At 42.7% G+C, this 21,117-nt stretch overlaps 1 protein-coding gene across 1 annotated transcript in view; it reads left to right on the forward strand.

Annotated features, from left to right (window-relative positions):
* The window catches only part of NRP1 (neuropilin 1), a 159,519-nt gene extending 138,869 nt beyond the window's left edge, over window positions 1–20,650 (forward strand). Inside the window, exons 14-18 of the mRNA XM_083188848.1 lie at window positions 2,075–2,212; window positions 4,637–4,914; window positions 8,025–8,121; window positions 15,409–15,465; window positions 16,542–20,650. Of these exons, the coding sequence (XP_083044974.1) occupies window positions 2,075–2,212; window positions 4,637–4,914; window positions 8,025–8,121; window positions 15,409–15,465; window positions 16,542–16,831 (860 nt within the window). The 3' untranslated portion in view covers window positions 16,832–20,650. The remainder of the gene's footprint in view (window positions 1–2,074; window positions 2,213–4,636; window positions 4,915–8,024; window positions 8,122–15,408; window positions 15,466–16,541) is intronic.
* The last annotated feature ends 467 nt before the right edge of the window (window positions 20,651–21,117 follow it).

Here is a 21,117-nt window from a genome sequence, read left to right on the forward strand (position 1 = left end):
ACACATACTTGCCTACTTTAGTTGATTTCTCCCCAGGAGAAGCCCAGAGAGGAGATCCCTGAGGGAGGTGATGTGGGTGGAGCTGGGCTAGTTGCATCACTAGGCCACTCCTCTTCACAGGGATGCAGGAGGGGTGTCCACTCTTACAGGGGTATGGAGAACTACCTGAAAAAAAAAACAGGTATCTCCCACAGATTTCAGGAGAGTAGGAAAGTATGAGTCTCCATAGAGTTACTCAGTACTCCAATAATCCACTGATGTGCCTCTTTGTACACAACTTCTTGGTTTTGCAAAGCTGCCAGTGGATGTCTCAATACAAATCCAACATTTGCATATCTCCGTAGATTCGCTACTTGCATATTCCCACCGCAGCGGTGGCATTATCATCCATTTCTGAAACAGTCTCTTAGTCTTCTTATAATGAATTTATCTGTAGATTGATAGTGTCAGTATAATGTCACTATAATCAGCTTGTTTTTAATGACAGACAAATGTGTGACCTATGTAATGTATGCAAATTAGGCTGGCCACCGGCATGTTTACCATGTCAGGATCTCCAGCAGATCTTTATGCTCCTGATACTACTGGGAAGCATAACTAAGTGACTACTGTTGAAGGGGTAAGATTGTACCAGCCTGACAAGCCAATACCCTAGACCAGGGGTGGGGAACCTCAGGCCCTGGGGCCGTATGCGGCCCCCGTAGCCGGTCTGAGTGGACCTCCCACCAGCCCGGCGGCTTTGCTGGGAGTCAAGTACAGGGGAATTCTTGCAAGTGGTCGGTAGTTCTCGGGAGATTCCTCTTAATCAACAGCAGCCGGTGACTGTCAGTCCTATTTAGCGGCAGCCGACGGAGCGTGGGACGGCTGCAGCAGGACAATTTGTAAGAGAAATTTTTAATTATGGCCCCCGAAGCATTTTTTCCCCATACAAACGGCCCTTGGCACAAAAAAAGTTCCCCATCCCTGCCCTAGACAGACCCAGGCGCTGATATTGTGCAAACCACCCACCCCCCCCCCCCCTCCCTTCCCCCGCAGTATAGTGTATTTGTGTATTGGGGTATTACTGGTATTATTGTGTTTGAATGCAGACATCTAGGAGTTTTGTGCATTAATAGTCAAATGTATGGTGTGTGTCTTCTGAGCATAAACAGAACAATTCTCAGAGGAAACACGCTTCACACATCTAACTCTCTGGGCGCCAGAGGTGTTCAGCAATGTTAAAGGAGCCTTCTCTGTAGGATTTACAATGGGAGACAGAGCACAGACAGAATGGGAATACTGTTATCAAGGAAGCAGCTTTACAGTAAAGAAAATTCATCAAGGCAATTGTAACATGGAAAAAATAGCCAGGGAAGGAAGTCTGCTTTCTAAGTAAGACCTTATATGACTTTGTTGTGAACGACGCAACATTCCTGGAAGAATATTTTTTGTTCCTTCAGGTGGGTGTTTCCTTCCTTGGGCATAAATTAGTAGCCAGGGAATTGGGAGGATGTCGGGGACATGATTTTACAGCAGGCGGCAGTAGTCAAAAACATAAACAAGATTAGGGTTATCTGTCTCACACATCCTTCTATTCATCTTCCTAAACCTCTAGTAAAAATAAAAAAAAATATAAAAAGCAATTGCATTGTATATGGCTGTTGGGAAGCTTGAAATAAAGAGCACACCATTTTATAGGATCTCATAATGTCATCTATTCCTGCTCCCATGCTATACACCAGAATCTTCTCCAGCCAGCTTTGGCATTGTGTCGAAGCAAATTGTGAAACGCTGTTCACAGCGACATCTAGTGGTCTTTTGTATGCATCACACATCAGTGATACTGTAACATGTCAGTGCACTATAAGCCAGTAACTTAATTTATGAATAAAGTGATGTCACTGTTTTCTTATGAATTTATAGGCTGTATTGTCATAAATATTGGTTCAGTGCTTGATTTATGATGGCACTTTGTCACATATGGTTTAAATCACCTATATGTTATCTTTTCAAACCATATTGAGGATCCATCCACAAATCAACCACAATATAGCGACTGTATTTGGATAACACTGCATTTTTTGTGTTTATACAGACCCTCCACAGAGTGACCTTGATTGTACATTTGGATGGGGGTCACAAAAAACATTCTGTAACTGGGAACACGATAACACACCAGGCCTCAAGTGGATTTTGCTGAACAGCAAAACTGGCCCAGTCCAGGATCACACAGGTAAGTTTGCCATTGTCAGATATTACTTATAGTTATTACTTGGAATGAGATACTACCGGCACAAATAGCTTTCAGTAGATGCCACAACGTTGCGATCTAGTGGAAGTAAATGTATTGCATATGCCAGTTTGATTCACTATTGTGAGATTTAGCAGTCAAATGCCCATTTACCCACAGAGGCTCATTTACACGCTGTACATTGAGGGTAATATTGAAAAATGGAGCCAACAATAGTCTTAACCAGCGGAACTTCAACAGTATTGCTGTCCTAGGCCACAGCTGTAAAGACCAAAGTAAATTTATATCAGTTCACTCCAAGACAGCATTGTTTGTATTCTCTCCCCTCCTGTTGGATGGGCAGTGTGCAGAAAATTAACATTGTGTTTGATGAATTGAGCTGCTAATGAAACATGATCTAATGTAGCTGAATGGCCAAGCTTCCTTCATTTTGGACAGTAAGCCACACACTTCCCCGCAGCTAAGCATTAAATAGACTGATTATCTTTTCCAGAGAGCTGATCAAGAGTAAAATAGCACAGTCATTTAAACAGAGCTTTAAGACTTCACTATAATCTACGGCAGATGATTTATGTATTAGACTTCTTAATAAACATTTTCTCATATTGCTACTAAGTGCAATATTTCTGTCCTATGTCTGTAATGTACTAGCTGCAACTTAAAAGCAAACCAGGTTGGTTGCCACATTCTAAGTAACGGCAGCCGCAGGCAGCATCCCCCTCTAATGCCATTTCTTGGTGCATCTGGTGAGCTTATTCTGAGGTCCAACGTAGAAAAGTACAAAAATATTTAGCTCAGCCTCTGATTAAGGCGCCTAGTGAATCATGCTGCTTGGCCTATACCTTTACTTAGCTCTTAAGCCTAGAAATAACTCACACTGAAACACCTTATACTAAAAATAAGACACAGACACCAACTGCGTAAGTTTAAAGGTCATGGAATATTTATTGTAACTGGTATGACCCTATTTGTTAAGGGATGACAAAGAAAAGCACTTGAGACCAGCACCCCCCGCGGATGTTACTCATGGCAGCGCCCAGGGCGCCCCAAAACGCTAACATCTCTCCATTGTGGGTACAGCCTGCGCTGTGACGGACATGCCACACCCCTCCTATGGCCTGACGAGGACACTTCCAGGAAGTGACCAATGCCCCACCGCGTTGAGTCGGGACCTGGCAGAGGGGGGGGGGGGGCATACCACACAGAGACCACCTGACACCCCACCTGAGTGCTGATCGAGAGTGCCTTCTCGCCGGTTTATAATTAAAGCTATCAAATCAAATTTGGTGAAAGACCCGTAAGCCAGGCAGCACAGAGAAAGAGAAGGGAGGGTGGGAATCCAGACTCAAAGAGGAAATCCTTCCTATCCACTTGCCTATAAGTACCCCTCTCTAAGCTACTGCCCCTATGCTACCTGATTGGCAGATCTAACTGCCACTCATCTGAGATTTCCTTTGGCCTTATCCCATCTTTCAATAGCTTTATTTAACAATCACAAATTCACAGGCTTTTAAATACACTCGAGCCTATGCGGCCCTTGTTCTATAGAACGTCTATTCCAAACATTAACTGAGTATAACTCAGACAGAAGAGATAAGGTAGAGCAGAGCCCTAAACACATCTGTCTATCCTGCTTAGCGATGTGTGTCAGCCATGTAGGCAGATTACTTAAAAAACAGCAAAAAATTGCCCTGCGTGTATGTTCCTTAAGGGTATATTTACTAAAGTTGATTTTTATTGTAAATCAATGAGAATTTATAATAATCAATGTTGTATTTCTGGGGCTAAAACATACATGTACCAGCAGAAATACAACATTGATTTGAATTGATTTTCACTGATTTATGATCAAAATCGACCTTTAGTAAATCAATTTTAAAATGTTAGAACATGTGTTTTATCAACAGAAACATAAAATCGTAATTATACCCTAAGGAGTAAACGTACTAAAGTGTTTTTTTATTAGTGAGAGATGTTGCCTGTAGTAGCTATTATACTTTAGAACAGGCATGACCAAACTGTGGCCAGATGTTGTGAAACTACACATCCCAGCATGCCTTTCCATAGTTTTAGCATTCCCTAATAGCAAAACTGTAGCAAAGCATGATGGGACTTGTGGTTTTTTATTTCATGTTTATTTTGTCACACAATATTAAATACACAAACCAAGATAGCTGTGGGGAGAATACTGTAGAGAGTGCCTAACAAAAATACTACAATTCTTGAAAAAATTTCAGTCAGGGATTTCTACCTAGTTGGATGATGTGATTCTAGTTACAATTTGCCTTCTGTAGAGTAATATTTATGGTAGTTTGGATAATGCATCTTAAAGGCACCATATTGATGCCCCATCATGCAATAAAGTATGTCTCTGTCAGTATGTCAGTAACAATACTGTCTTCTCAGGAGATGGCAACTTCATTTACTCTGAAGCTGATGAAAGACACCGAGGTAAAGTTGCCCGCTTGTTAAGTCCCATGGTCGCCTCCTCGAAATCTGCTCAATGTATGACATTCTGGTACCACATGTCTGGGTCCCATGTTGGCTCTTTGAGCATCAAGCTGGAGTATGAAAACCCAGAAGGTTTCGATCAGCTGCTATGGATTGCCAGTGACAGCAAATATCATGATGCCAAATGGAGAAAGGCCCATGTTCTCCTGCACAAGTCAATGAAACAATATCGGGTATGATCAGTCTCCATCTGTTTTATTGTGTGCTGCCCAGTTTAAGCATCACTAGCAGTGATCAATGAAATGCTGTAGTTACTCTATTAAAGTATCTACGTGCAAGATGGAAACTTGCACGTAGATACAACAAAAAATCTCCATCCCTTCATCAGAACACCTACACTATTTTCAAATTGCGCATTGGTGGAAGTCGATTCCCCCCTACCCTCATCTCTCCGGACACACTCTCACAGACACTCCTCACTTGGCCCTTCCTATCTAAACCCAGAGGTGACATATCTTATTGGTACAAGATTCTGATAACCCCCGATGAGCCTACTAAGTCCAGTGCCCAAAAGAAATGGATTTGGGCATAACCCTCACCCCTGCCCAATGGCGAAAGATTTTCTTATCCTCCTATACCATGTCCAGATGCCTCAACCACACTGAAATGTATATTAAATTGATAAATAGATTATACCTCACTCCTGACCACCTCCATACATTTTGGCCCTCTTGTTCCAATAAGTGCTGGAGACTATGTGGCAATATAGCTCATATCTATCATGTCTCCTGGTCCTGCCCAGAGATACTACAGTATTGGAATGATGTTTTTACCTTAATCAATACAGTACTCAAGATGACAGTACTGCCTGACCCTGCTTTGGCGCTGCTTCATGTTATCCCCCCTACTATCCCCTTTGATAGTAGATATGTATTGGGCCATATTCTCATTGCGGCTCGTGCCAAACTAGCTCAACAGTGGAAGCAACCTTCCCCTCCATCATTTTTGAATGTTATTCTTAAAACGAATTACCACTTCCTCATGGAAACTGAATTTATGCCATACTCTTACACAGCAAATTCCCCATATGCGTGCTGGACCCTTTGGCACACATATGTGACAGAGGGCGGAGGAGACCAATATTTCCCAAATTCTTCTCAAACTGACCCACTCCAGTTTAGCATGAATGAAACCCCCACGACTAACCGCTGGAATTTCTATATGCATATAATTTTCATACCATATAGGTTCCACATCCCACTATTTATCCCCAATTCTCATATTACCTTTTGGGTCCCTCAACACCCTCACCTTGTTATCAGTGAAATGTGATTGTTATATACTTTAATGATGTTCCTGTGAGTTATTGCTGGTATTATGCCATATGACAGTTTCTGGATGTACCCCATCTCCACCCCTACCCCCTTTTCCCCCAATGTTCCCTTTTTTACTTCTGTACCCCTCTTAAAACTGTTTCTCCAATAAAAAGTTATTGATGGGGGGGAAAAAAAAGGGTACTTATGTAATATCTGGGCTCCCGTTTTTCTTATGAGACCGTGTCCCCTCGCGGGCTCGCTGCGCTTGCCACGCTTCGGGCTCGGTGGCTCGCTGCACTCGCCACACTATATAAAATCAACTCCATGCGTAGTTGGATAGTAGGGGTATGAAAAAATGGGGTGTATTTAACATGGGAGCCCAGATAATACATAAGTACCAAAAAAAGTATCTACATGCATCTACATATACAGATAAAAGTTGGAATTGTGTTCAATAACTGAAACAGAATGGAGAATTGTCCAGAGTGTTTCTAATCTAACCTGCAGACATTGGGGGAAATTTACTAAAATGTGTATTCTACTTCACATGTGATGTTGCTATGGGCAACCAATCAGATCCTGTCTACTATCTTCTAGAGCAGGGCTGGGCAACACCGGCCCTCTAGATGTTAGTTAACTACACATCCCAGCATGCCTTGCATCCGTTTCAGCATGGCCACATAGCAAAACTAATGCAAAGCATCCTGGGATGTGTAGTTCACTAACATCTGGAGGGCCGGTGTTGCCCAGCCCTGTTCTAGAGGGTGCTAAAACATCTTAGTAAATTTCCCCCATTGTATAGAATATTAACAAATAATTAATACAATCCAAAACTGTTCACGGTTTTCCTAATTAACCCCTTCCCGACATTTGACGTACATTTACGTCATGGTCGGGATGTACTTCCCGACACATGGCATAAATGTACGTCATGCCATTAAACTGTCACCGCGTCTATAGGCGCGGTGACAGAGGGACGATGTCTGCTGTCCCTGACAGCAGACATCTTCCCTCATTGCCCAGGGGGGGCAGCGATGCCCCCCCCCCTCGGCGATCGTTGCGATTGGCTGTTCAAATGTGAACAGCCAATTGCAGCGTTTTATGAGTTATGTGTATAATTTTGACTCTGCTGCCCCCTAGTGTCCAAAAAAAATAAAAGGAGATTGAAATAATGATTAAAACATAAAGTGTACATATGGTCTATGTTAGTTATTAACTATTTTGAGTGGTATGATTATTTGTCTCACAAGCAGAAAATTTAACATTTTGCAAATTGCAAAATGTTCAATTTTTTTACGACATTTTGGTATTTTTCACAAAAAAAAAAAAACTGTATCGACCAAAATTTACCACTAACTTAAAGTACAATGTGTCACGAGAAAACAATCTCAAAATCACTGGGATAAGTAAAAGCAATAAAAAGTTATCCCAACATAAAGTGATACATGTCAGATTTGAAAAAAAGGCTCTGTCAGGAAGGCAAAAACAGGCTGCGGCGGTAAGGGGTTAAAGATCTGTCACCTTTATCATTAGCACATGTGCTCCAAGCACTTTAATAAAGTCTGCTAGTGCTGCACAAACATACTGTATTAGCTACTTTTCATAAGCAGCAGTACTTGACTAATCGTTTATCCTTAGGTGCTGTAATTTTCAGAACTGGGATTAGTAATTGCCTTCTGAAGAACAAAACATTTGTTTTCAAGACGTTTTATGATTTCAAAATATTGATTTATTGGTTTTGGAAATTGCTAAATGTTGAATGTCCTCAGTAATTCAGGATATTTGTCATAGAGCTAGCATGAGAATAGTAATCCCAGTTTAATTTTTGAACTCTTTCTTTACCAGAACAGTGCATCCGTTGTAAACCTAAAGACATAACAATGTTTTATTTAAACTGCATAATTAGATAGGAGCCAATTAATCATGTGTATCACACATCTGATTGATCAGTTGAAAGCTGCCTGTAATATCTCTGATACGGTATGTAGTAGATTACTTACTTTATAATATGTTTTTCAATTACACAGGTGGTTGTTGAGGGCACAATTGGTAAAGGAAGCACTGGAGGAATTGCTGTGGATGATATTTTCATTGCCAATAACATTGCTCCTGAACACTGCAAAGGTATGTGAATAAGCTTGCCTAAGAATTATGTAATTTCGTGCGCATCTTGGCCTGGAATAAATGAGAATCCATAGCGAGGCCTAGTCACTTGCCTCTTTGTGGGATGTAAAGTGAAGCCGTATGTAAAATAGAAATATGGTACTTGTCACAACTGAAGGGCTGGATGAAGTCGTGTGGTGTGTAGCAACCGGAGACGGACCAGAGGAGGAAGGATTAAATCGTGCAGGTTTAATAATAGAATTCATAAATAGAACAATACACGCTTGAATACTTTGTTAAGTGGCAGTTTAGCAGTAATAAGAATTGAGCCAGCACGGCACTTTGTAAAGAAGAAAAAGTTCATTTAAACAATGACAGTTCAAGCACTGCAGACTGCAGGTTGGGGTCTTGGAAAATGAAGAAATCCGGAAAGAGAATGCACTTGATGGTAATGAGGGATCCTTGAAGACTGAAAGAAGATGGATGATGACAGAAGAATGGGAAGTTGCTTGGAAGCAGACGACTTGAAGAACTTAGGCCAGGAAGCTCAGGGATGCAGGCAGAGACCAGACTGTGGAGAGATCTGGCAGCGATGGGGTTAAGCTGAATCGAGACCAACACAGAGCACTGAAGCAAGGCACCAAGTCAGGAGAGGTGAGTCAGAGAGCCGGAGTCAGCTGGGAGCTGTGAACGCCTCTGGAGACTCTTTGTACTGACACTGAACAGGCCTAGGCAGATCCCCTATATCCCTAGAGGGCGGCTGCCATTGGCTGTCAGGTCAGTATGGGCGGAAACCTCAGACAAGGACCAATCTGCTATTTGCCCTTAATCAAGATGGCGGCACCGGCCTCCCGGCGCCCCTACAGCACATACCGCTACACTTGCTGGCGTCCCACGCTGCCTGCTGCCCACCAGACTGCCGCTGCCTGCTGCCGCTGACCTGGAGACCACTACACGCTAGCCGACGGCGGGCGCGAACGGGTGAGTAGTAAGCCCGCCGCGCACCGCCGCGGCTGTGTGTGACAGTACCCCCCCCTTTCTGGGTGACCCCAGGGCACCTACGCACCTTGTGTGGATTTCTTTGAAAGAACTGTCTCACCAGACGAGGAGCATGAAGATCTGCAGCATCAACCCAGGAATTCTCTTCAGGACCGAATCCAAGCCACTCTACCAGATACTGAAGATGGGTATTGCGGCAACGTGAGTCGATAATGCGCCTCACCTCGAACTCTGTTTCTCTTTCCGAGCCAATCTTGGGCGGTTTAGGCACCTTCTTCTGATATAAGTTCAAACGCAAAGGTTTCAGAAGAGACACATGGAACGAATTTGATATTTTTAAGGAAGGAGGGAGCTGTAGTCTGTAGGCCACCGGATTAATCACCTGAGTGATCGGGTACGGCCCGATGAACCGAGGAGCCAGCTTCATGGACGGTAACCGAAGGCGTATATGGCGGGTAGACAGCCATACTCGATCTCCAACCTTCAACTTAGGAGCTGCTCTTCTTTTCCTGTCCGCCATCCTTTTATATCGAGCGGATGCTTTGAGGAGAGCTGTATGGACGTCTGACCAGATCTTTGCAAACCGTTGTAGGGAAGAAGCAGCTGCAGGGACTTCGGACAATGATAGATCTGAGAACTCCGGAGATCGGGGATGCTTGCCAAAGACAGTGAAAAAGGGAGTGGTGCCGGAGGAAGAATGATAAGAATTGTTGTGCGCAAATTCCGCCCAAGGCAGAAGGTCTACCCAGTCGTCTTGAGAGGAAGAGACGAACAAACGAATGAAGGCCTCCAAGTCTTGGTTGACTCGTTCTGTCTGCCCGTTGGTTTGTGGGTGGAAAGCAGTGGAGAACTTGAGCTTGACTTGTACAGCAGAACAGAGAGCCCTCCAAAACTTTGCGACGAACTGCACGCCACGGTCAGAAATGATCTCTTTGGGCAACCCATGGAGTTTGAAGATGGTGGAAATGAAGAGCTGAGCCAACACTGGAGCAGATGGAAGACCTTTCAATGGGAAGAAGTGCACCATCTTTGAAAAGCGGTCGACCACCACCCAAATTACTGTATGCCCTTTGGAGGGAGGAAGTTCGCAGATAAAGTCCATAGACAGGTGGGACCATGGTTCTGTTGGTATGGCTAGAGGTAGAAGAGGACCGACAGGGGACGTTCTGGAGGACTTATGCTGAGTGCACTTTACACAGGAAGCGACAAAGGAGTTTACATCGCGACGGATGGTAGGCCACCAGTATGACCGCAATAGGAACATTAAGGTCTTCTGTGCCCCGGTATGCCCTGCGAAACGGGAAGCGTGTGCCCAGGACAGCACTCTCTTCCGGAGATTGAGAGGAACGAAGGTCTTGCCTGGTGGAGGTGAAGGCTGGACTGTTACTTGAGCAAAGACCAGAGGATCGAGGATGGGTCGAGGAGGAGTCTCAAGATCAGCGGAAGTTTCAAAAGAGCGTGAAAGGGCATCGGCCTTGACATTCATCGTCCCGGGTCTGAATTTGATTTGAAAATCAAAGCGTTCGAAGAACATGGCCCAGCGGGCTTGACGAGCTGTAAGACATTGGGCCTGCTTGAGGAATGAGAGGTTCTTATGGTCGGAGTACACCGTAATTTTATGTCGTGCCCCCTCCAGGAGGTACCGCCACTCCTCCAACGCTGATTTGACTGCCAGTAACTCCTGCTCTCCAATGGGGTAATTCTTCTCCGCTGGAAGAAACTTCTTGGAAAAGAAGGCACAGGGATGAAGCACCTGGTCCTCCCCTCTCTGTGACAAGATTGCCCCTACCCCCTCTGAGGATGCGTCCACCTCAAGAATAAAGGGTTTGTCGAGGTTTGGCTGGAGAAGGATTGGGGCGGAGACAAAAGCATCCTTTAGTTGTTGGAAGGCTTGAGAGGCTTCAGGTGACCACTGACTTGGATCAGAACCCTTACGGGTTAGAGCAGTAAGAGGTGCAGCAAGGGTGGAGAAGTTCCGGATGAAACAACGATAGTAATTTGAAAAGCCCAGGAACCTCTGGATGCCTTTGAGCGTGGTGGGCGCTGTCCAGTCTAAGATGGCTCTTACTTTCTCTGGATCCATCTCTATCCCAGTGCTGGAGAGGATGTGGCCAAGGAATGGAATGGAGGTAACCTCAAAGACGCACTTGTCTAGCTTGCAGAATAATTTATTTTGGCGAAGGCGCCGCAAGACCTCAGCTACTGTTTGCCGATGGAGATGGAGGTTCGATGAGAAGATGAGAATGTCATCGAGATACACCACAATGGAATGATGCAATAAATCTCGAAATATGTCATTTACAAATTGTTGGAAGACGGCTGGAGCGTTGCAAAGACCAAAGGGCATCACCAGGTATTCATAGTGGCCGTCTCGGGTGTTGAACGCCGTCTTCCACTCATCTCCAGATCGTATACGGATCAAGTTGTACGCCCCTCTTAAATCCAGTTTAGTAAAGATGGAAGCCCCTCGGATTTTATCGAATAATTCGGTGATCAGAGGCAAAGGATAGCGGTTCTTGATCGTGATATCGTTCAGGCCCCTGTAGTCGATACACGGGCGGAGGGTTCCATCTTTTTTTTTCACAAAGAAAAACCCCGCTCCGGCTGGCGAAGTGGACGGGCGAATGAACCCCTTATCCAAGTTCTCTCGAATGTAGTCAGACATGACTTTGGTCTCTGGCAGAGACAAGGGGTAGATGCGGCCCCGCGGTGGGAACTTCCCAGGTATCAACTCTATCGGACAGTCCCAGGAACGATGAGGCGGCAGGGTATCGGCACCTCCTTTGCTGAAGACGTCAGAAAAAGAAAGATATGGTGTGGGTAACGACAAGGGTGGAGCTGGTGAAGATGAAAGACTGGAACCTCCTACTTCTTGAGGATTAGTTTGATGGAGTGGAATGACACGAGGCATGCAAGTAGTTAGGCAGTTCGTACCCCAGGCTGTGATCTCCATACTGGTCCAATCAATATGAGGGTTGTGCTTAGTAAGCCATGGTAGGCCCAGGACTACCTGGTGTGAGGACTGAGGAAGGACAAAAAATTCTAGAGTCTCTTGATGTAAGGCACCGACGAGAACTGTCACTGGATCGGTCTGAAGGGTGATTTGCCCGCTGCTGATGCGACTCCCATCTACTGCAGTGAGAGCCAACGGATGGGCCAAAGGTTGCACCGTCAAGGAATGTTGAAGAACGAAAGAGGAAGAAAGGAAGTTCCCGGCTGCTCCGGAATCTAGTAGAGCCTGGACCTTGATTTTTCCCTGAGGGCACACAAGAGTAACAGGAATGGTGGGCACAGTTGAAGAGGGAGATGAAAGCAGAACTCCTAACCTGGCCTCCCTCGGGGAGGTTAGGAGCGGTCGTTTCCCGGACGCAGTGGGCAGGAAGACAACAGATGAGCGGAAGAACTGCAGTACATGCAAAGATTCTCACGACGTCTACAGGATTTTTCTTCAAAGGAAAGCCGAGAGCGGTTGATCTGCATGGGTTCGTCTGGTGGTGTGGTTGTGGAGGACCCAGGTCTAGGAACAGGAACAGCGTTGGTGGTGAGACGAGGGCGGAGACGGTCGGAGCGATTTCTCTCTAGTTGACGCTCCTGCATCCTTTGATCTACTTTGTTGCACAAGGAGATGAGCTCAGCCAAAGTAGCAGGAGAGTCATGGGTAGTTAATTCGTCCTTGATACGACCTGCCAGCCCATTCCAGAAGGCGGAGACGAGAGCCTCTTCATTCCACTTTAGTTCCGAAGCCAGAGTCTGGAACTGCACAGCATATTGTCCCACTGAGCGACTACCCTGGCGAATTCTCAGGATCTCAGTAGCGGCAGACGACACTCTGCCAGGTTCGTCGAAGATGTGACGGAAAGAGGTAATAAAAGCTTCATAGTCATTGAGCAGGGGATCAGCACGTTCCCAGAGAGGGGACACCCAGTCCAAAGCTGACCCTGCTAGGAGAGACACAATATAAGCCACCTTTGCCTTGGAAGTAGGAAAGTGAGAAGACTGTAAGGTGAAATGCACATCGCATTGGTTCAGAAACCCACGGCATCCTTTCGGAGAACCATCATATTTGCTGGGGGTTGGTAATTGCATGTGATGAGGAACTATTGGTCCAGGTGTAGGGACAGGGACTGGAACCTCTGGAGCTGGAGCCACAGAAACTGAGGGAGCCGCCGGGGGCGAAGCCAAGACCTGAAGGAATTGAGCCACTTGACGTTGGGTAGCCTCCACTTGCTCCAGACGAGCCATGATGCTGTGAAGTGCGTCCGCCATGGAAGCCTGTTCTTCACCCGACTCCATCGGGTCAGTACAAACTGTCACAACTGAAGGGCTGGATGAAGTCGTGTGGTGTGTAGCAACCGGAGACGGACCAGAGGAGGAAGGATTAAATCGTGCAGGTTTAATAATAGAATTCATAAATAGAACAATACACGCTTGAATACTTTGTTAAGTGGCAGTTTAGCAGTAATAAGAATTGAGCCGGCACGGCACTTTGTAAAGAAGAAAAAGTTCATTTAAACAATGACAGTTCAAGCACTGCAGACTGCAGGTTGGGGTCTTGGAAAATGAAGAAATCCGGAAAGAGAATGCACTTGATGGTAATGAGGGATCCTTGAAGACTGAAAGAAGATGGATGATGACAGAAGAATGGGAAGTTGCTTGGAAGCAGACGACTTGAAGAACTTAGGCCAGGAAGCTCAGGGATGCAGGCAGAGACCAGACTGTGGAGAGATCTGGCAGCGATGGGGTTAAGCTGAATCGAGACCAACACAGAGCACTGAAGCAAGGCACCAAGTCAGGAGAGGTGAGTCAGAGAGCCGGAGTCAGCTGGGAGCTGTGAACGCCTCTGGAGACTCTTTGTACTGACACTGAACAGGCCTAGGCAGATCCCCTATATCCCTAGAGGGCGGCTGCCATTGGCTGTCAGGTCAGTATGGGCGGAAACCTCAGACAAGGACCAATCTGCTATTTGCCCTTAATCAAGATGGCGGCACCGGCCTCCCGGCGCCCCTACAGCACATACCGCTACACTTGCTGGCGTCCCACGCTGCCTGCTGCCCACCAGACTGCCGCTGCCTGCTGCCGCTGACCTGGAGACCACTACATGCTAGCCGACGGCGGGCGCGAACGGGTGAGTAGTAAGCCCGCCGCGCACCGCCGCGGCTGCGTGTGACAGTACTATTGTGTTTCATACATACCCCTATGGGTCAACGGGTATGGTCAACAGTCAATAGACCAACCCAAAATGGTCAACATGCATTAGATAAACAGGTACAAAAAGTCAACATATGAAATGTTTACAGTAGATAAGGTCAACGTGTACAAAAGGTCAACACAGTGAAAACATTGATATGATGGTCTATTCAGAAATGGTCAACAGAGGTTTTTCGGCCAGATCATGAATATTCCATGTTATGTGGCCACCACCAGTAGAAACCTAGAACCTCACGGGCTCACTTTGCTTTCACACTTCCAACACAGCCAATTCCCATGTAGATAGTAAATGTTGGGAAAACATGAAACTCCCCCAGATGCATGTCAACCGGTGGCGGCTCCAGAGTTGGGGCTGCAGGAAAGTCATATAGGGGAGCCACCCCAACTGCCAGTAAGTCAGTTTGGAATGACAGTTGGTGGCAGTTGCTGTGCCTCCCCTTTGGAGCCGCCACTGATGTTGACCATATGCATGTCAACCATTGTCATGCTGACCTCTGTTGACTTTTTGTACCTGTCAATCTAATGCACGTTGACCATATGATGTCGAACTATTGACTGTGTACCAAGACACTGTAGATCTATCTTCCAGATACCATCTCATACACTGTTACATAGCCAGGAGTATTTAGGAGAAACAGAATATAAGAAAGAGCATGCCACAACCTGCATTTACTAGTTAATAATACCTAGAAATGACTACAAGAATAAAATATTATTAGAAAAAAGGTCAATACATTTAAATTATGAGAATTTACTAATCCAGTTTTACCAAACTCCTTGTCTTCAGAAAAAACGTGGGAGGTATTTTGTTCATTTTTAAAAACTTTTAAGAGCTTTAGTTCTTACTTGTGGCTCCTGTGGCTGTTGTGACTTTATTATTTAATAAGTCACAGCTTGAGATGCAGACTGCACTAATATGTACACCGAGACAGCAGTCTACATTGAAATGTGACTGCTATTAAGTGACAGTATGTCTGGCATTACATCAGTCCCTGTCACTGTCCGACATCATTTATTTATTTGTTAAACAAAACTGCATCTAAATTGAACTCAGATGTAATAGACTCAAACTTGTCCTAAAATATAAATTTTGTTTTTTAGGCTCTAATCGATCAGACTCTGGAACAGGTACTGAAGATATTGCAAATAATAAACCAGGTATTCCTATTTGTTTAAAATATTACTGTAGTGTAAAGATGAACAATTATTACATTTACCTGTAATGCTGGCCACATTCACTACAATATCAGCAGCTATATTATGATCTATCTGAAAAATGGGTACATATCCGTAATAAAGATCTCATGGAAATGGAAAGGGTCATTTTTTTGTGCATATTTTGAGCACCGTCATCTTTAACCGTACTAACCGGCCCTTATGATGCCGGTTGGTATGAGGCCCTTAACTGTCCATAACAGTCCGTCTTGACAGTTTATATGTTTTCAAAAATATTTGCTACATGGCCGTGTTAGTGGCCGACCATTTTTCAGCTTTTTCTACAGACCCACCAATTTCCATCTGTAAAACTAAAGACTAATATAGAAAATGGCAGCTGGCAATAGTTTGCACTAAACATGCTAAAACGATTGCATACATGCATGCATGTGCAGTATATTGTGTACCATCGTGGTATAATATCTTCTACACTTTACACTACACCATCAACCTGGCCCCTGCACTTATATTTCAGTATATATGATTTCTTTTTGCTTTTAGCTAAAATGTGTGGCTGTAATAATGTAAACAAGCTGAAGTATCCACATTTGTAATTAACATTTGACGTACACTGTGCAAAGGTAATGCATATTTTTGTGGTGGAGTAACCTTTACATTAACCCTACACACTGAGGGCGTGGCTCGCATGGGTGTCACCAACCCTTCAAATTTCAGCTCCTACTTAGTGACCAGGAGCCAGGTGCTGCACTGTACATTATCATGCAACGTCCAATCATTGAGTAGTAGACAGCAATCCAAAGAGAGTCTCTAGAGACAGCCCGGCATCTCAGTTAAGTGAGTGCTAGGCACACCCCCATGAAAACAAGGTTGTGCTATGAGACCACACTCCCTTCCCACAAAGCCACTGAACCTTCAAACTCTATATTAAATATATCTTGTTTTCTATTTAATATTATTGTCTCTTTGATGCGGCACTGTTAAAAGAGCAGCTTAATAGATTTAACAAATGATGAATGCTGAAAATACTGTGTCTCTAAAATAATCTGTTTTTGTTTTAGGAATCACAACTAATTATCCTGGCAATGAGAAATTTAACGAAAGCATCTCCAAGAAGCCAGGCAGTGTACTCAAGACATTGGACCCCATTCTTATCACCATCATTGCAATGAGTGCCCTGGGAGTGTTGCTAGGTGCCATATGTGGAGTTGTCCTGTACTGTGCCTGTTGGCACAATGGCATGTCAGACAGAAACTTATCTGCCCTAGAGAATTACAATTTCGAACTTGTGGATGGTGTCAAGTTGAAAAAGGACAAATTAAACACACAGAATTCATATTCAGAGGCATGAAGCAGCAATAGGAAATTCATGTTGCAGACTAAAGTCATTTTTGGTGGAAACGCGCCGATGATCTTTTACTGTTTAGGCTACAAAATGCGTTGGTTGACGTGAAGCCAAACTTCTCTCAGGAGCTTCAGTGAATATACCTGAAAACTATGAACGTATATACAATCTGAATCATGTACAGCTGGCTTTTCGTTTTGTTTCTGTTATGTTTTTTTTTTTTTTTACGATTTAGATGCTGGTGTTGAGACCAATTATGATCAATTTTATGGTTTTGTAAACTCTGTTTCGTTTTGTTCTGTTCTCCTGCTGCGGATTATTCTTGGCTGTGCACACAACCCGAAGTGCTGAAACGAAGTGATACTGAGCGGGGTTCTTTATATGGACACATAGCGGTGTGTGACCTCAATCCAATTTATAGGACTCACAGCACGAATCTTTTCATGTTTGTGCATATTTGTATGTGCTGTAACAAAGGCTTAGGAAGTTCTAAAATGTGCCACCATGATGTTTTTTTGGCATTTTAAAGCAAAGCTATCCATTATTGTTGTGTTTCAGTGTTGTTCTGAAGCATAGTGCTTAAAAACGTCTTAACAGTACACGCACCATCATCAAATGGAACGGGCAATATAGGGTATGACCTACCCTTAAACAATTGATGTTGGCACTGGCTTAGTGGATGTCCTCTCAAGTGCCTTTTTGTGTTTGTGTTAGTTTTTGACTGTGTTCTCTCTGATTATAACAATGTTTTGGGATTATTTTTTTTATTTTTTTTGGTTATAAGCCCTTGTCTCTTACTGTGTGCTACAGTGGTCACAAATCTAATCCTGTATGACCTCTTAAAAAGACAAGGGCTATGGTTGTCCCATCAACTCGGCTGAAAAGCTTTTGTTTTTGAATATTATTTTGCTTTGTTCTTGTTTAGCTCTAATCCACAACTTTACTGTAAAAAGCTGCAATATCCCATATCTTTTGTTTCCTCTGTAGAATGTATTTAACAATTTATACTCAACTCTGAGTAGACAATGTAAAGTTTTTTTGCCGTAAACTCATAGGCAATTTGTAGCTCTGTTGCTGATACAAGTGAGACAGAGATCATCCTTTTGTTAAATCAAATAAGGGAAATTTCATATATTAACCCTACAAAGTCTAACTTTGGCTTTCTATCAGGATGTCAAAAGCATCGGTATCATTTTTCTAAAAAAAAAGGCAAAACATAAGGGATTGGTTTCCCGAAGCAAAGAGCAATGAAGAGCTGTAACTCATCGTAGCCAATCAGGTGACAGCTTCAAACAATGTAGTGAAGTCATTCTAATGAAAGCTGTTATGTTATTGGATGCTCTGGGCTACAACACAAAAATGCTATTTGCACGATGTTATTAAATAAGCATCACAAAGTGATATTTGATGTTTTTCAGTAAAAGCAGTACTGAACTATCTTTGTATTACCCGCTGAACTTTAATAAATGTGTATTATTAGCTTAGCATCACCTCATGACAAAATGCACCAAGCAGAGAGAGAAAAAAGTTGTAACAAATATTACTTGTGACCTGTTCTAAAAATGCTAAATATGTCATTCAAATTTAGAAGGGACAATTTACCTATCTTACTTTAATTCAATACATTAAAATTGAACGTAATTCTGGGTATCATTGTGCTAGGAATCAGTGGTATCACTAAGAATACAAATGATCAATATATTAGGAATTTAGACAGGACCATACATAATTTTAAGGACTGTTTTCTGAAAGTAAAGAATATGATGCTTACTCCAAGGACTGTTGGGAGGTGTCAGTATTTAGGAGGGTGTGCCATTGGTTCACACTGCAGTACAGGGTTATTTTTCTGGTAGTGGGGTGAATTTGGAGACTTAGCACATTGGGAGTGCTAGACAAGCCCAGGACCATAGCATGACCCAAGCGATGTGGCTACAACTCCAATGCAATATGGCCATAGAGTGTCAATAATTGTTTGCAAAATGATCGTCGATATCCTTTTAAATAGTAATTACATCACACCATTCACCACATTTGTTTATACATTTCATGGCAGTTTCCTTTTATTGGTGAAATTTGTAATTCATTACTTTTATTGTGTTTTAAAAAGCAGTAGTATTTTAGGTAGCGCTTATTCACAATTAATAGTTACATAAATTCTTATTTATTACTATTTTTATTTTTAAATTAGATAATGTACTTTATCCTTCCCCATATATTGTAACTGTTTTCTCCACTCCTGGTGAGTAGAGAATTGTGAAGCTTTCCTGTAGGATTATCATTTACATAATATAATTAACCTTTTTAATAAAATAACAGCATACATTTTACTATTGGCTATAATATACCATACTGGCCTACCTGATAACATCTTCATGGCATCACAAATAGTGCAATAGCTAAGTTGTTAAAATGACCCTATGTCATCAAATTTGGCACGGTCCACCCTAACAAAATCTGTAATTATCAATAATTTAACTTCACAAATTCATATTGCCTATTATGCCTAGTACCAGAAGACACATGAGACTGACATTATGAAGTTGTGCCTTTGTAAATTAAACTTGGGACTTGTTATATTCTCCTCTTTATCGGTTCCTTTGGACTTTAAACCTGGCCACTAGCCAAATGACTTCCAATGATGTCACTCCATGCATCTGATGTCCTTTACACTACACAATACCCTCAAGTTGGAAGACAAAGTCTTCCAGCTGGCACAATGTACGTGGATGATGGGCGCAGGTGCTCATCATCCATTCTGTGCTGCTTTGCAGCAATGTCAGTGTTCTGCAACCCCCCCACAGGACACTTTAGCCTGCAGGTGGGACAGTGGGACAATCCCAGAAAAATGGGACTGCTCCCCTGAAATGGGGACACTTGGGAGGTATGTGTTCAGTAGTGACTAAATACAGAGCCAAGGAAAAGTTTAGAACACTAGTAATTGACAGGAAATCACACTTAAAAATTTAAGGTGAATAATTTTTTTATAGAACTAAAAAAAAGTTAATGATTAATTAGAGGGCATTACATTTCTGCTCTCTCCGAGCACCTTGTAAACAGCACACATCGTCGCTGAACACTATCATTTTTATTTAAATTTTGAAGCAGTTTTGTCTAACCCATTCATGTATATTTTGTGTATGTCTTCATTTGCATTTATTCATTTTGCTGAAAGTTTATGACAAAAAAACACAACTTTTGTCGATAATATATTTCAGCACTCGCTAATATCTGCATGAAATGAAGTGAACAGCGGAAAAATGATACTGAATCTTTAGAACCGAGAGAAAGGAACCTTGCACTGAATCTATATTTAAAATTATATGTTGATAATGTTATTAACCCTTGTGCCCTTGCCAAAGAGTGCAGCGACTATTTGCATGGCAGCTAGTTACAGCTCTCTCTGGCTGGGGTAAAGGGTTCGTTTGTAAAGGCAGTGTTAAAGAAAATTGTTCATTTATATTTGTTTTAAATTGTTTCATAATTTGTAAAATGTAAAATAACATATTTTTTTCTTGATTGAAAACTATTAAACAAAACTTTTCTGTAGTAAAATGATTTCATTTTACTGGTATATTATTGCTTCATGTTTTGTATCATCATGAACTTTTGTGCAAATTTTTTTACAGAAATTTTTATTTTATATGACAATATGACACTTGTAAACTGTTGTTTTGGAATGAACTGCGAAGCCTTAACTTTGAATGACATTTGTATTCTTGGACATTGAATTGCATAATATCACATAAAATAGAACTGTAATTTAAATCCCAAACGATGACTACTACATTCCAAAGATACAGTTGAAATAAACATTTTCATAAAATATTTAACATTTTGTTATTATTTTCTGATGTCTGTAATAATCGTTCCAGATCCAGAGGTCAATGCTACAAGTAGGGCGCATTTCTGAGGGTCGACAGTGTCTAGATTTTCAGTCAGTAGGTCAACGTCAAATGGTCAACATGGACAAAAGCAAAACTCTACATGACAATGGATCGACACATGAAAAGGTCATACTGGGAGTTTATGATGTTTTTTGTCAATTTGACATCAAATTAGTGTACTGCTTCCCCTTGCATGCTTCACTTTGTTTAAAAAAGTTTCTTTGCTCGTTCCCAGTCAATTTGGATTTTAAAGAATAAAAAAGTAAAAAGAAAACATCACCCTTTTAATGTGTCGACCATTGCCATGTTAACTTTTTTGTTTGTGTTGACATTTTCTATCTTGACCTTGTCAATGTTGGCCATATGGTGTAACATCCGCAGGGGTGCGTGTGACCACAACAAACAGCC

The sequence above is a fragment of the Crinia signifera genome, chromosome 5 (genome assembly GCF_055691185.1).
Source record: "Crinia signifera chromosome 5, ASM5569118v1, whole genome shotgun sequence".
In the NCBI taxonomy this organism is placed as follows: Eukaryota; Metazoa; Chordata; class Amphibia; order Anura; family Myobatrachidae; genus Crinia; species Crinia signifera.